The sequence below is a fragment of the Mobula birostris genome, chromosome 21 (assembly GCF_030028105.1).
Source record: "Mobula birostris isolate sMobBir1 chromosome 21, sMobBir1.hap1, whole genome shotgun sequence".
Taxonomy (NCBI): Eukaryota; Metazoa; Chordata; class Chondrichthyes; order Myliobatiformes; family Myliobatidae; genus Mobula; species Mobula birostris.
The window spans coordinates 57,025,845-57,043,437 of NC_092390.1; the positions used below are offsets into that span (position 1 = coordinate 57,025,845).

Genomic DNA, 17,593 nt, shown 5'->3' on the forward strand with positions numbered 1-17,593 from the left:
CTTTCATTGAAGAGAATATTGAAAGTAAGAGAAGACTGGAAAGTCTAGGAGCGGTGCCTCGGAAAGGTGACGTCCATTATTAAGGACCCCATCTCCCAGGGCATGGCCAACTTCTCATTGTTACCGTCAGGAAGGAGGTACAGAAGCCTGAAAGCACATACTCAACGATTCAGGAAACGGCTTCTTCCCCTCTGCCATACAATTCCTAAATGGACGTCGAACCCATAACACTACCTCATTTTTTAATATATATTGTTTCTGTTTTTGCACTATTTTTAATCTATTCAGTATACATTTATATAAGACTATAAGACATAGGAGCAGAATTAGGCCATTCAGCTCCTTCATTCCATCATGGCTGATCCCGGATCCCACTCAACCCCGTACACCTGTCTTCTCACCATAACCGTTGATGCCCTGACCAACCTGGAAACTATCAATTTTTGCTTTAAGTATACCCACGGTGTTGGTCTCCACAGCTGTCTGTGGCAGAGCATTTCACAGATTCACCACTCTCTGGCTAAAATAATTCCTCCTTACCTCTGTTTTAAAGGCTCACCCCTTAATTTTGAAGTTGTGTCATCTAGATCTGGACACCCCCACCACAGTAAACATCCTCTCCACATCCACCTTCTCTAGTCCTTTCAACATTCGGTAGGTTTAAGTGGGATCCCGCCCCCCCCTGCATTTTTTTAAATTTCCAGTGAGTCCAGGCCCAAAGCTGCCAAACATTCCTCATATGTTAACTCTTTCATTAACAAAATCATTCTTGTGAACCTCCTTTGGACTCTTTCCAATGACAACACATCCTTTTTGAAATATGCGGCCCAGAACTGTTGATAGTACTCCAAATGCAGCCTGACTAGTGTCCTAAAAGCCCAGCATTATCTCCTTGTTTTTATATTCTATTCCCCTTGAAATGAATGCCAACATTGCATTTGCCTTCTGTACCATAGACTCAACTTCTAAATAAACGTTCTGGGAGTCTTGCACGAGTACACTTAAGTCCCTTTGCATCTCTGATGTTTGAATTTTCTCCCCATTTAGATAACAGTCTGCACTTTTATTCCTTTTACCAAAATGCATTATCATACATTTCCCAACACTGTATTCTATCTGCCACTTTTTTGACCATTCTTCCATTTTGTCCAAGTCCTGCTGCAATTGCATTGCTTCCTCAGCACTGTCTAACCCTCCACCTATCTTGATATCATCTATAAACATTGCCACAAAACCATTAATTCCACTGTCTAAATAATTGACAAACAATGTGAAAAGTAGTGGTTCCAATACTGACCCCTGAGGAACACCGCTAGTCACTGGCAGCCAACCAGTAAAGGTCCCCTTTATTCCAACTGACTGCCTTCTGTCTGTCAGCCATTCCTCTGTCCATGCCAGTATCTTTCCTGTAATGCTATGGGATTTTATCTTGTTAAGCAGCCTCGTGTGTCACCTTATCAAACGCCTTCTGAAAATCCATGTAAGTGACATCCACTGCCTCTCCTTTGTCCACCCTGCTTTTTACTTCCTCGAAGAACTCTAAGAGGTTTGTCAGGCAAGATTTCTCTTTACAGAAACCATGCTGACTTAGACTTATTTTATCATTAGCCTCCAAGTTCCCTGAAACATCATCCTTAATAATAGACTCCAACATGTTCTCAACCACTGAGGTTAGGCTAACTAGCCTATAATTTCCTTTCTTTTGCCTTCCTCCCTTCTTAAAGAGTGGAGTGACATTTGCAATTTTCCAGTCCTTGGGAACCATGCCACAATCAAGTGATTTTTGAAAGATCTTAAGCAATGCATCTGCTATTTCTTCAGCAACCTCTTTCAGAACTCTGGGATGTAGTCCATCTGGTCCACATGACTCATCCACCTTAAGACCATTGATTTTGCCTAGCACTTTTTCCTTTGTAATAGCAATGGCACTCACTCCTGCTCCCTGACATTCACAGACCTCTGGCACACTGTTAGTTTCTTTCTCAGTGAAGGCTTGTTTGCCCTCATGTTTAATCTTTTCCCTTATGGCCTTTTTAGTTGCCTTTTGTTAGGTTTTAAAAACTTCCCACTCATCCAACTTCCCACTCACTTTTGCCACCTTATATTCCCTTTCCTTGCTTTTATGAAGTCCTTAACTTCCCTCATCAGCCATGGTTGCCTATCCTTCATACATACTTACTACTTATACACTTACTGTAATTGATTTACTTATTTATTTTTTCTTTCTATATTATTATGTACTGCATTGAATTGCTGCTGCTAAGTTAACAAATTTCACGACACGTGCCGGAGATAATAAACCTGATTCTGATTCTCACTAGGTTGTTGATAGGGTGAGTATGGAAAGGAAGTTTCCTCTTGTGAGAGAATCTAGAACCAAAGTAAGTGGTTGCACATTTATGGCAGAAAATAAATGGAGGTTTTGGAACTCTCATCCAAAAGTGAATATTTTTAAGTCTGCATGGAGAGAAACTTGGTAGGGTGAAAAGTGACAGTGGATGGACATGAATATTATTGAAACCAGATCAACTGAAGTCTTGTGAATTTGCAGAACAGGCTTGTAGGGCCTAGTTGCTCACCAGTGCTTCCAATTCATATGTTCCTAAATTCGTATATTTTTACAATGGTTTTCATACATACATTGTAATTAACAAAATATTTTAACCTGCTGTCAAACTTGATACTATTCCTATTATTATTGTGGCAGTCATAATATTTGAATTTATTTCTGTGTAATTGGGTTTTATAATGCTCCTTGTAAATGAAATAAAACTAGTGTAAATATATAATTATTCCTAACATTACTAACATTAGCAGGTTAAAATTATGTAGTTCAACTAAGACTACAGATAAAAATATACATATTGAAAATATAATCTGTACAAAATTACATTTAATATAGATCCTTTCAAGGAAGCATGTGTGTCTGTACAATGTGTAAATTTACTTGATTTCAATGTTGAAGAGTTTCAGATATATTTCTTTCTTTTAAATTCAGTGTAAAAATGTAGAAGTTGTTTTTATCTTCAACTTTGAAGGGAAAACAGATGGCAGACCATGGGGGAAAACGTTGAGCTTCGAGATTAAGGCCAATCACTTTTCATGGTTGTCCTTGTTTCATGGTTGTCCTTGAACAGGGAACTGAAACTGCTTGAATTGATAGGATAATTGGTATCCAAGGGATGAAGACTTTTCTCGAACAGTCATTTTGTAGCCTCAATTACACGTGGTAGTAATCTTTGATCTGATGACCTTGTGCTATAATATAACATTAATTATTCCAAATACCTCAGTAGCATGACTGGAGTTTCCTCCTTTAGTTCAAGATTATGTGGCAGCATACCATGTGATAACAGTTTAAAAACTCAGTGGGAAAATGTATAGTCTCATCAATGTTTGCCACACTGTCAATGGATTTATATTGGACAGGATGTCAAGGAAGCTTTGAAAGGTCCTTTATTCATGGCTGCGTTGCAACATTTTTGGTGCTGAAATTGGAGTCAGTGAAAGTGACTGAGATATGAAGGAACTGTGGATTCTGGTTAATTGGGGCAGCCACCTACTTGCAACATCTCTTCAAGAATAAAAACTAAAAACCAGGATTCCCTTCATTTATTTGGAACACTATTCAACCTACTTGGGGCAGGGACTGTTGCCAAACAGTTTCTAACTAACACCAGGCAAGTGCAGTTACGTGGCTATTAAACACTCTACCATGCTTCGAATAATCAATTTTTAATTGGCATCAGTTGCTTGCGCTTGTGTTCAAAAAGCAGTGATTTTTGTTATCGATAAGCAGCAAGACAATTCAGAACTCTTTGGCTCACTGCGGTTTCACGACAGTCAGGCTTAGGGATGCCAGAAACAGCTGTGAGTGAAAATGAAACAATTTCACTACTTCAACGGGCTAGAAACTCTGAAGAATTTGAAGGTATCAATGATCTTGAGTGTTCCAACGAAAATGAAGATAATTGTCGATAACATTGTATGAAGGCAGTCCATTATGTACTCTAGGTGTCTGCACTGATTCTGTTCATTTACAGTCAATCAAAAGAATGCGTACACTGGATGAATTTGTTATTTATCCTACCAATAAGTTTACAGTTTTCTAGAATTCTTTCCTTTGCAGTTTTCTGACTAATGTTACATGTTGGAGATACTAGACTGTTAAATTTTAAAAGAATTTTAAAAGCCAAATGTGCAGTTTTTACTCTATCAGAAGTATTGAAACAATTGTTAATTCAGGCCAGGGCAATTTAATTTTATGATCAAATTTTCAGAATGTTTTCCATCCCCCCAGAAGCATCCAAAGAAATATGACTCCATGGTCATTGTAAACATCAGCTTTAATAGTATTCAATGCATTTTTTGGGTATGTCTCTAAACTAAGCTCTTTTTCTTGGATATATCTGTCTAAGTTCTTTTAGGTGTAATTAGTTGTAGCAGGTCCCACAAAAACCTGGTGTACAGATTTTCAGTTTCTCTTTGTGGTTCAAGCAGACCAGAAGTACTCGCATATGTTATGTGTACCCAAATATCTTGTACCTAAAAAAATAGATCTGAAAAAAATCTCATTAATTTTCAATACTGTATAGAGGGGCTCTTATCGAGGTGTTAGAAAAACAGAATCCATTGCATATCTTCATGGTAAACTAAAATTTTGGTGTTCCAGGTTGTTTAGTAACTGGATTGTGTGTGACACTCACATATCGACCTTATGGCACACAGTGATAATGCATTCTCTTTTAGCAAGGACATGATGGGTATAATTTTGAAATGAGACAAATAAACCCAATATCAAAAGAACCATCTCAAAAGGAACACAGCCTCAAGATTTCGGGAATAGAAATAGGATGATCAGGAAGAACTGCTTTTCCTGGAGAATAGTGAATCTGTGTGATTTTCTGCCCTGAGAAGAGGTTGCAGCTACCTCCTCAAACGTATCTAAGATAGAGATAGATTTTGCATAGCAGGGGAAAAAGCAGGGAGGTGGATCTGAGTCCACAGCCTATCAGCTGTGATCTTATTGAATAGCAGAGCAGGTTCGATGGGCCAGACAGCTAAATTCTACTCCTATTCCTTATGTTCATCAGTCTTCAAGAGGGAAAATTAAAATCAGGCCCTCTTTGGGCTATGGAGGGCCTCCTATGAGGGTTTTAGTAAAACCAAAAGTATAGTGTATATCCTTATGCTAAACTTATACAAAATTATGAACAATTGTGCAAAGGTAGTGGATTTGGCCCAGTACATCACGGGTAACACCCTTCCAACCATTGAGCAAATCTGCATGAAATGCTGTCGTAGGAAAGCAGCATCATTCATCAGAGATCCTTGCCACCCAGCCCATGCTCTGTTCTTGCTTCTGCCATCAGATAGAAGGTACAAGAGCCTCAGGACTCGCACCACCAGGTTCAAGAACAGTTACTACCCCTCAACCATCAGGCTCTTGAACAAAGGGGATAACTACACTCACCTGTCCATGCATTGAAGTGTTCCCACAACTATGATCTCACTTTAAGTACTCTTTATCTCGTTCTCTTATGTTCTTGGTATTTATTAATACTTTATACTTTATTGTCGCCAAACAATTGATACTAGAACGTGCAATCATCACAGCGATATTTGATTCTGTGCTTCCCGCTCCCTGGATTACAAATATTAAATATTAAAAATATTAAAAATAGTAAAAATTAGTAAATATTAAAAATTCAAATTATAAATCATAAATAGAAAATAGAAAAATGGAAAGTAAGGTAGTGCAAAAAAACCGAGAGGCAGGTCTGGATATTTGGAGGGTACGGCCCAGATCCGGGTCAGGATCCATTCAGCAATCTTATCACAGTTGGAAAGAAGCTGTTCCCAAATCTGGCCATACGATTCTTCAAGCTCCTGAGCCTTCTCCCAGAGGGAAGAGGGACGAAAAGTGTGTTGGCTAGCTGGGTCATGTCCTTGATTATCCTGGCAGCACTGCTCCGACAGCGTGCAGTGTAAAGTGAGTCCAAGGACGGAAGATTGGTTTGTGTGATGTGCTGCGCCATGTTCACGATCTTCTGCAGCTTCTTTCGGTCTTGGACAGGACAACTTCCATACCAGGTTGTGATGCACCCTAGAAGAATGCTTTCTATGGTGCATCTATAAAAATTAGTGAGGGTTTTAGGGGACAGGCCAAATTTCTTTAGTTTTCTCAGAAGTAAAGGCGCTGGTGGGCCTTCTTGGCAGTGAGCTCTGCTTGGTTGGACCAAGTCAGGTCATTTGTGATATTGACCCCAAGGAACTTAAAGCTTTTGACCTATTCCACTTGCGCACCACCAATGTAAATTTGGTCATGCGGTCTGCTACTCCTTCTGAAGTCAACAACCAATTCCTTCAGCTTGCTGACGTTGAGGGATAGGTTATTGTCTTCGCACCGTGCCACCAGGTTCTTAATTTCCTCTCTGTACTCAAACTCATCATTACCCGAGATACAGCCTACAATTGTGTCATCAGCAAACTTATATATTGAGTTTGATGGAAACTCGGCTACACAATCATGAGTGTACAGTGAGTACAGCAGGGGGCTGAGTACACAGCCTTGTGGGGCACCGGTGCTCAGAGTGATTGTAGAGGAGAGCTTATCCCCTATTTTTACAGCCTGGGTCCTGTCTGTGAGGAAGTTGAAGATCCAGCTGCAGATCTGAGTGCTAAGGCCCAGGTTCCGGAGCTTAGGAATCAGTTTATTTGGAATGATGGTATTAAAAGCAGAGCTGTAGTCAATGAAAAGGAGCCTTATGTATGCGTCTTTATTCGCCAGGTATTCTAAGGAGGAATATAGGGCCAGAGAGATGGCATCTGCCGTTGACCTGTTGGTCTGGTAGGCGAATTGCAAAGCATCAAGGTTGACCGGTAGGCTGTGGTTGATGTGTGCCATAACCAATCTCTCGAAGCACTTCATAGCAATTGATGTTAGAGCCACAGGTTGATAGTCATTCAGGCATGCCACCTTGCTCTTCTTCGGCACTGGGATTATTGTTGCTTTCTTAAAACATGAGGGGACCTTAGACTGAAGCAAGGAGCAGTTGAAGATGTCAGCAAACACTCCAGCTAGCTCGCTTGCACAGGCCCGGAGAACCCGTCCCAGGACGCCATCTGGGCCCGTGGCCTTACTATTTATTATTTTTTATATTACTATTTATTTATATTTGCATTTACAGTCTGTTGTCTTCTGCACTCTGGTAGATCTTTCATTGATCTTGTTATAGTTACTATCCTATAGATTTGCTGAGTATGCCCGCAGGAAAATGAATCTCAAGGTTGTATATTCTGACATATGTATACGCATTGATAATAAAATTTACTTTGAACTTTCTGATTTCTAAGTTGCTTTGCTATTGAGTACTCTGTGGAGCACAAGGGCATTCTATTTTGTTATATATCTTCATATAAAATAGGTCAACTAATAACTTATTTCTTCATATCACTTTACAGTCTGTTCATATTACATGCCACTAGAGATCCATTTGGATAGCCTAACACTCCCAACTCTGGATTACACTCTTACTTTGTAACCACAACAGTCCATGAGTTAGTTCACACCTTCTCAAAATGCCTTTATTTCTGTCCATGAAGGTTTAATATTTTATGGAAAGAAAATAGGTGGGATGAAACAATTGTGTCTACTGTGCAAAAATAAGAAGCAAGCAGATTGTCCCTCCTTTAAGACACTTGTCTGCCACACCTCAACTCTCTCCAGAAACTAATGCTGCCTTTCTCTTTTCAGTCTGGCAGAGTACTTCCATGTTCTTCTCACACAGCAGTGCCTGACTTTTTAAAAAGTTTTGCTGCTAATAGTCCTTTTTATAAAAGCAATTAGAAAGAAATACTTGATTCTTAAAAATCATTTTAATAGATAGAGCAGTTAATGTAACAGAAGAACTGTACAGTTCCTCCTCAGGTTACAAATGCCCAATTAATGGATGCCCCCTACATAATGAAGGCATATAACTGATTGGTGGGGTGGACTGGGAAGGATTTGTCAGCTACTGGCTGCAGACATCTCCTACTGGGTGGGGATGGGGTATTTCCATGTGCCATCTCTCTCCACCAGCTGTAACTATTAGAGGAGCTGGGGTGTGCAAGCAGAGCTGGGAGCGCTAAGTAGACTCATTCACTCACTCACTCACTAAGTGAGACTACTCTTCCTGCTCCTGCTTGCTCTCCTATCACTGCTCTTCTTGGTATCCTCTCCCACACATCATTTTTGTTTGTTTCTGATGTTTAAACAGTTCTCAGGAGTGCAACATCCTTGTAACCTGGAGATTGCCTGTCTACAGGTCAATATCAGCTGAGAGGAAAACTTGGTGAATTCTTTCTCCTGGTTTCAAACTGCCTAGTAATTACTACGAAGCTGGCTTGGAAGATTCTGTAGTATGATTATACTTTATCAACTTACTAATTCTGTTGATACAGATTTAAGAATATTAGAGGTGCACATGTCCAAGAAAACTGCTGCTTTTTCGTCATACATTTTTTGTAAATTATGGAATGTTTAGTGCAGATTGTAGCAATGAGACAAAGGATTTATAAATGTTCTTTTAACTATTTGACTCTGCTACACTACAGCTTCAATAAAAATGTAAATTGATTCATGTTTTCTATTAGAAACTTGTATTAGTTGGTAGCTACACGTTTTCATAGCTTTTGTAAATAAATGTTAGACATAATTAGTTAGCAAGTTTAATACACAACACTTTCTGGCCACCTTGTGCCATTGTATTTAATGTATATTTCTTTTGATTATTGATCTGTGTTGATTTTCCATAGCAGAGAGCAAAAAAGGCAAGGAATAGACTGTGCAATCTTGTACATTATTCTGAGTAACAAATGTCATTTGATTTTAAGTGTGTTGTGTTTGCAAAAACTTAGCATTGCATTTGATCAAATGTAGATCATTTTTGTCACATTGTGAACATAGTGTTGTTGAAAGATTTGTATTTTTCATAATATGTAATGCCAATAACATTTTATTACTTGCAATATCACTCATTCATCAACAACTTTGAAAATAAGTGTTATAATTCCTCAATAGTTTAACAAAGAATTAAGTTGTTCTCTCTTAAAATTAGTTGATCAGATGCTGTTCTTCTACAGCACTTCTCACAGGTGTTTCCTTGTTGCCCAGAGAAATATTCTGTGAGGAGAAGATCTATAGAATAAAACAATTTTTTCAGATTGTTGTTTGTTGAATCTTAGATTGTACGTTCTTTGTCTCGCAACCTACCAATGCACCTTTTCTGAAGCCGTTTTCATATATGCTGCTAAAGTGGATCTGTTTTTTTGTGGATGATCCATAAGGGGGCTCTGCTGCTGTAGCAAGTCTATGCTTATAGTAATTCGTAAGAGACTTTCTAACACAAGTTTTGCACTTTTCTTTTCGTTTCCAGAAAAGGTCACGGATCGCCTACAGTGATGAGGTAAACCTGCGAAATGAGCTCCTAGGGGATGATGGGAATACCACCGAGAACCAGGTAGGGCCACTAATCAGCATACCCTTGTGGGTGGCTTAAGGGTGATGAAGGTCAGCAACTAGTACGTCTTCTCAAGCTGCTCACTAACAGCATTAACAGCAACTCAAGTGGAAATACATTGTTTAATGCTAAGCAACAGCAAACCTCTGATTTAAACCATTTAAGTTTTAATCTTAGTGCAGAGAAGACAAGAAGACCCTCCATTTTATTCAAGAGATTTTTATTTCAGGAACAAATTTCCAGCTTAGAACAAAATCTTCAAGATGTCAAAGTTTGCTTACAAGTTTGTTTATTTTATTAATGCAAGTAATATGGCAGGAGTCTGTGAAGTTGTGAGCTCTGGCGATAATGCTATGGGGGCTTACTATGCAAGAAATAGACCAGACTGCAGTTTTAGCGCAGGGGTTGGTGCCGGTCAATTTAATTCCCGAAGATCTAAAAGAGGTCAGTATCATCTCGTATAGCCCTGGCAGAGCAGATCATTATGAGCAACAAATCTGTTAGTTGCATGGCATGGATTTGTAACGAAATGAATGGCGAACCTTTATAAGTTCTGAAAATTGTGTGTTCACCTAGCGATAATGTGTAAAGGACATTTAATAGAGTTCAGCATTTATTCGTTATCTGTATGCAGGCAGAGAAGGAATTGGCGTTATCGCTTTTCATAATTCTGTAGTTTTGTGCGTCACGTGGTCTTCACATACTGCGGCGCAGTTTCGATTTCAGTCACAGCAGCAGTCTGGCCACTAGAGATTCTGCCGGCTCAAACCAGCGCGTACCAGATTTTTCAGGTTACAAAGAACAGATTACTACTTGTATCGAATACAATATTGAAAATCTTTGTTTGAAAAGCCCATGATTATCATAACTGAAATGGCAGGATACTCTTCTTAATGATGATAATGAAGGAAATGCAAAATGTAATCGGGAAATTTCAGACGGTATAGCGCTTCCTGTATAGCGTTGTCCAGTTGAATACGTTTTTGTTAATATGAATCAATGCGTTCTTCGGCATGGTACAAAACAAAACCTAAAGCCCATTGCAAAATCATCCTCAAATCCACGGAGAAGGTTTAAAATCAGCCAGGCAGCACAAACAAGATAGAGTGCATTTTGTTTGGATTCTATTATAAGGCAGCTGCGCCATGCTTCATAGTACTCGTGGTTATGACCAGAAAGCTGATCTTCTCACTTCTTAGTTGTGCACTTTGGCCCATTGAGCTTTCTGGCCATTTTGAGATGTTGACTTAAAAAAAGGACTTAACTATTATCAAAGCAACGGACACTTCAACAGCCATATTATTGAATAGTGCTACTGTTAATGGACCAACAATATTATTATTTTTAAAGGTAGCTTACCAAAAATAACTTGAGATATGATACTTGTTTCCTTTTACTTTTACTATCTGTTTCACATACATACAGTCCTTTTCCTGTTTTGATTTTGTGTTCTATTAAAATGTTTTTTAAAAATAAACTTTTTTACCTCAAGGAATTAAAGAATTAAAATTCATATCAAAATTAGTCCATCCAGCCTCGTTGGTGTAACTTTTTTATTAATGTGTTTTCACATTGGCTTTGTCTTAATTGTAACCATTAAATAGATAATTATAATTAGGTTTACACATTATCACCCTAAAATAATGCTCCATTTTCTCTTTGCCTCTTTAAAATCATTGCCATGAGCCCCTCTTTCTCTCTTTGAAGATTGCAGCAAACATACCTCTCACGTACTAAATAAGAGGCAAATGATTGTAACAGTCTGTGTTGACAAAGGGAAAACTAATCTTTGTTCTTTCAAAATGTGGTTTTGAAAATTCTCTTTGCATGAGCCTTTTTAGGGTCTTTAAAGAGGTTCTTCTATGATTTCTTAATACGAAGTATGTAAACAGATAAATTGTCATAGTTAATGTTATACCCAACTGTATGACAGATGTTTCATCCCTGCCATTTCTTTCCTTTTCATCTTTCTGTGCGTTCACAGTTGATAAAATTGCGTGAAGAGGTGAGTGCATCCTTGTTTGTTGTTAGGTATCTGTGTTTGTTTGGAAAATATTGGTGTTTTCTGTCAGCTGTTAATTTTTTTTCTGAGAACCGCGTAAAAACCCTACAGGATTTCTTTACCTTACAGAGCATAAAAATAACATATAATCAGTATAATTTATCCAAAACAAGTATACCCACTATTTGAAGAACCAGATTAATTAGTATAGATTGTTATTGCAATGTGCCTGACCTTCACATCAGGTCCTATCTGCGTTGATCTGAACACATTGTTCTAATGATTTCGAAAAAAAATTCAAGGGAAGCTTTGAAGTGGCTTTAGCTGCTGCGATCTGCTGGCCACATCTCACAGATATGTCACCTCTGCCAGGAGGGAATAGGAAAATCACGTTTCGAATGGTAATGATAACATTCTAATCACTTCTTCTTTGAAGATTGAAGCAAGATACACTGTCAGTATCCCAGACTGTCAGTGCTCAAGGCACCAAGGCATCTTGGTCTAGGTGTATTAGCTTAAGTGAGCATGTCAATACAGCTGCATCAGGGAGATCCATAGGGGCTCATTAGAGCAAGGCAACTCACTTCTATGGACACGATTCAGATTGTTCATATGGCACCATTTTTATTAGAAAGTATTTCTCCAATTTTAAGTGACATCTGTCAGGGAAGAAAGTTCTTGGTGAAGCTTTCTGACTGTCAAACTTAAAAATGGTCTTGAAATGTGGTAGCCCCTCTTGTTTTTTTTTCCATGTGATTAGTTTGTATGCCTTTTGACAGCATGAATAGAACTTGGATGACAAACCAGGGTCTAGCCTATTTTTCCCTGAAAGAATATAGGATTAAAATTCTCCGAAGAAAAGAGTTGATGGGTGTAAAGTATAGGAAACAACATTGCAAGTGGGAATCCTGTCCTTTATGTGAAAACCTTGCCTCTTTGCTCGTGCATTAGTATTTCTCCACAAAAAAAATTGTTAATGAACTGAACACAAGTTCTAAACTTTTTCATGTACAGTGTAGAGAGTGAAAAGAACAAAATAAAGCTTTCCTTCAGCTTTTCAGCAATTTTCCATATTTCTTTAGTTAGATTGTGATATTTAACTACAGTATGTGGATCTAAGTCTAATCATTTAAAGGTAATATATGGCACTTTTGTAATATGCAAATACAGATGTTTTCTGAAGAGTATTAATCAAGATGTGGCTTCTGTGCTTCTTTTGACATTTTTTTGTTTTCTTGTGGAAATGAACTTCAATTCTAAAATTCAAATTCATGGGAATTACATCCTGATTAAAGGTGTTCTTTTTCATTTTTAGCATTGTCGTAAAAAGCCCGTGTATGCTAATGATGCAGTAACAATAAAAATAAGATGTTGCAGATGCTTTTTGTATAAGATATGATAATTGTGCTGCAGCTCTGCTTATCTGAAATTCCACTTATTATACAGCTATTTATTTCAACTTGTGTGGCACACTATTGGAGCCTAATTATTCAACAGAACATCAGTTTAAATAAGACTCCTGGCATTCACATTTTGCTGTAATGAGCACAAAATCCCAAGTGAAATTCTGTAGGATCTCATAATAAGACAGGTTAGAAAAAATGCAAGTAAAAACTATTAAAGATCAAAACTATCACATGATTGTTCTCAAACAGCAATGTATTGCAATAATTAATAAAAAAAATAGCAAATCTAAATCTTGCACTAGTCTTATCTTCAAAATGTGGCACTTATCTTCTGTAGGTAAAAGATCATTGAAACAAACTTTTTGGAAATCTGAACACATAATGAAACTGAATTTTGGGTGTAACGGTAATATCTCATATTGGTATTTGAAATTGTTCTAATCCATAAATACAAATGTGTAAAACGTAATGGTTTAGATGGAAAAAATATTGCATCATGTTCACATTGCTCAGAATTAATTTTAGTTAAGTTAGTCTTTATGATGCTAGACTTTGTTTCTTTAAAAATCCAGTTTTATTTGTTTTCAATACCTATTTTTCACTAATTATCAAGAGTCTTTCTGCACAATTCTATTTTGTGTCTTTGGCATGGTGATCAGATGTTTGTTTATGTTTTGTTAAGTATATGATATTTAAACTTTAGCCTCAATTGAATTCTAATTTAAGGAAAAATATTTTTACCTATGGCACCCCTTTCTCTCTCATTTTTTGAAAATAGCACATGGATTTTTTGGTTTCTATTGAAAATGTTAGTTTTTTGAGGATAGTAAATTATCTGAACAGTTTTTAAAAATATGTTTTATTTCTCTTTTTTGCTGAACTCAGCTTTTTCTAAGAACTATTTCACTGCTTGAGTTCAAAATTTGGCAAATTTTTCCTTTATGGTTCCTTTTCTGTAAATGAAATATAATTATACTTAGCGCTTAAGTGTCTATAATCATCTCTGATTTTGTTTCAGAGAGCACGCCTGTTGGATAATACAGAGCGGCTGGAAAGGTCAACACGGAGATTGGAGGCTGGATATCAACTGACCGTTGAAACTGGTAAGGATCTTGAGAGGGAACAAATTATCTGCCTTATGCACAGTACTGATCATGACATTTCGGGTATACTTCATGATGAGGCACGTGGAAAGACATCAGTTGTAAATGTAGCTCATAAATTGGCAAAGTGATCAGATGTTTATTTGTTTTCCTTATATATCTGTACAAAAGCAATATGCCAAGTTTATCCATCAAAATAATATATAGTAAAATATTTTTACTTATTAGTTGCAAGGTATTTACAGAAACAAGAATTCCATATGGAATATATCAAAATCTGAAGGAATTATCACATTTATAATCTTCGTTCTCACATTATGCTTAACTTTAATTTCTGTGCACACACTTTATTGAGGAAGCAATTAGCTAATATAAAAGTAAATCATATTTACTTCAGTGATTTATTTTTGTGTAAGCATTTATTACTGAGTAACTTATTCATTGTTTTCTGGTTCATCTTCTGAGAAATAGTATAGTTTTATATATGTTCCATAATTTTGAAAGGAAGTTAAATTGTATGGTTCAAGCTTGAGGTCAGGTGGACCAAATCTGCAACACTATGCATATAATCAAGCTTCAAATTTACTTTAGCAAAGGAGAGATAAATCTCATGGAGAGAGAGAAAAAAATTAAACCAATAAGAATACGGGCAAATGCACAATACTATGAGTTGTAAGGTGGGAAAAGGCAAGTAAAAGGCTAAAATCAATATCAAAATATTGGGACAGAATAAACTCAGAGATATTGATGAAAGTTGTGGATGGAAATCTCATCAAAAAGGTGGTACAACCAATAGATACACTGTAAGGAAGACCTTAACTGAAAGTAAAACAAGGAAGTAGGTGGTTCAAGCAACACACGTAAAAGTTGCTGGTGAACGCAGCAAACCAGGCAGCATCTATAGGAAGAGGTACAGTCGACGTTTCGGGCCGAGACCCGTTGTCAGGACTAACTGAAAGAAGAGCTAGTAAGAGATTTGAAAGTAGAAGAGGGTGGGGGAGATCCAAAATGATAGGAGAAGACAGGAGGGGGAGGGATGGAGCCAGGAGCTGGACAGTTGATTGGCAAAAGGGATATGAGAGGATCATGGAACGGGAGGCCTAGGGAGAAAGGGGGAGGGGGGAATGGGGTATGAGGGGGCGGTGGGGCATTAACGGAAGTTAGAGAAGTCAATGTTCATGCCATCAGGTTGGAGGCTACCCAGACGGAATATAAAGTGTTGTTCCTCCAACTTGAGTGTGGCTTCATTCATCTTTACAGTAGAGGAGGCCGTGGATAGACATATCAGAATGGGAGTGGGACGTGGAATTAAAATGTGTGGCCACTGGGAGATCCTGCTTTCTCTGGCAGACAGAGCATAGGTGTTCAGCGAAACGGTCTCCCTGTCTGCGTCGGGTCTCGCCAATATATAGAAGGCCACATCGGGAGCACCGGACACAGTATATCACCCCAGCCGACTCACAGGTGAAGTGTCGCCTCACCTGGAAGGACTGTCTGGAGCCCTGAATGGTAGTGAGGGAGGAAGTGTAAGGACATGTGTAGCACTTGTTGTTGCCTATTCAGAGATGAAACAAGGCACAAAGAGAGCGATCCAACAGAAAAGTGTATAAATCTTTTGGGATCATTCAGGATAAGAGCAAACTACAGCTATTGAATTAAAATTTACTATGGTTATTTCAGTTAAAAATAATTTAGAAGGAGCCAGATGATTCTGTTTACACACTCTTTGAAAACAAGTATGCTTAAGAGCTGAGATCTAATAATAATAAGGTTTCTTCAGTGCAAAGCTCGATAGAGTTCTAATTGGCAACTATTTTAACTTTCTGTTTTGGCATTATGTAGAGTATGATTGATAAAAGCAGTATGTTGCAAAGCATATTGTTGAGAAATACAGACCAATGTGGTAATGCCCAGGTTGAGTTGGATTTGTCAAACTCAGCAGCAGCACTCTTCAGTAAGTGTCTGGAAGGTAAAATCAAACAGAATTCCTGCTTATCAGAGCTATCCAATATCTCATATAGAATTTTGCATTTGTTGACAATATTAGGCTCGGAGTAGATGTCCATGTAGTGGAATAGCCGATAGACATTTGCCAACAGGGTTCTCATAATGGTCATTTGGCTTTTGACAAAGTACTGACAGGTGGAGCATCTCTGGAGATGAAACTCAACAAAGGAGACAAAGAAAAATATATTGGTAAGGAAAATGAAAAAAAGCGCATGATGTATCATCTACTTTTACTGGTGAAGTGCACCACAAAACTCAATAATAATGCTTATCAAAATCTCAATATAGTTGAAGTTTCTTTTTTTAAGAGTTTTGTAGTGAGGCATGCAGGGCAAATTATTGAAGCATTTATCAGCTCTTTTTCTTGCCATTTTTGGAGCTTTTAGAATATTCCCGTTGAAGTTTGCATCTTCGGTTAGCAGTTATCAGTGGGTTTCACTGCAATTTTGTGTGGCTGTGTTACGTGACTAGCTGACAGAGTTTTACAAGCATTCATTACACCAGACCCTGGATAATAAGCAGTTAGTTTTACTGAGAAATCAACCACCCTGTTTTAGAGAGATGTGACACTTCTGTATATAGGTTAATAGATGGCTGATGGTCCGATAAAAGGCAGCAATTGAATTGAGGGGTTTTGATCATGTCAGAACCTTGAGACAGAATTAAAACCATGTATTTCTCTGCCTTTTTTACTGGATAAAATAAAAACAATTTCTACCTTTTTGGGTAGAATGCAACATTTATTGATTGAACTAATGTTACTTGCATATCAACTAATGTCTGTTTATTGCTTGTATTTTTCTACATATTGAAGCTTGAAATTTGCAAGTGCCATAATAAATTGCATCAAAAAGACACTCATATGCAATCTGTTTTAAAGAGTGTTTGCAATTGTTTTTTTTTGTTTTGTAATAAGAAACTAGGTAGTGTATATTCTTGGCAATGAGAGAGCGATGAGCAGCGATTATTTTCCCAGAGGGAAAAGTTCTCTGGAGAGGGCAAATGAAATTCCAGATCTAGAAGCTCAGTAGCAGAAAACACTTCAATTAATGAAGGGGAAACTAAAATTGGGAATGAGCATGAGTGGATTTGGAGTAGAGAGTGTATCTCATAGAGTTATGGCTCTAGAGAAAATTGTAGAACCAAGGAAGGGAAGAGGATGTGTAGATATTTGAAATCAAGAATAAGCATTCTGAAACTTGGCCATTGATTTGCTGGGAGACAGTGTAGCTCAATGTCTTTTTGGGTTATTTGTGAGTGCAACTGCCTGTGACTTGGGACATTTATACAGATGTTGCATATGATGATATGATACTGAAGGGAGATGAAACTGGGTGTTCATTGAAACAGTGGCGACATGGATGACAGATTCCGGTGCAAGCAGTGTAGGGCAAGAATAAGTAATATTATGAAGTTACTTAAGTAATGGTGTGGATATTTAGCCTAAAGGTCATTTCTGGGTAACACTTGACTCTGAGTTTGCAAATGGTATAATTTTAGCCTCAGACAGTGGCCACTTAGATGAGAAGGTGGCGAAGTCTGGAGCAGGGCAAAAGGGAATTGTTTGGGTCT

At 37.8% G+C, this 17,593-nt stretch overlaps 1 protein-coding gene across 4 annotated transcripts in view; it reads left to right on the forward strand.

The window, feature by feature from the left end:
- vti1a (vesicle transport through interaction with t-SNAREs 1A) overlaps nt 1-17,593 on the forward strand; it is a 349,481-nt gene that overhangs the window by 104,052 nt on the left and 227,836 nt on the right. For 2 of the 4 annotated variants that reach the window (XM_072239538.1, XM_072239536.1), the window contains exons 4-6: nt 9,420-9,503; nt 11,488-11,508; nt 13,930-14,014. In XM_072239538.1, the coding sequence (XP_072095639.1) occupies nt 9,420-9,503; nt 11,488-11,508; nt 13,930-14,014 (190 nt within the window). The remainder of the gene's footprint in view (nt 1-9,419; nt 9,504-11,487; nt 11,509-13,929; nt 14,015-17,593) is intronic. The other 2 variants (XM_072239539.1, XM_072239537.1) reach the window with 1 other exon arrangement.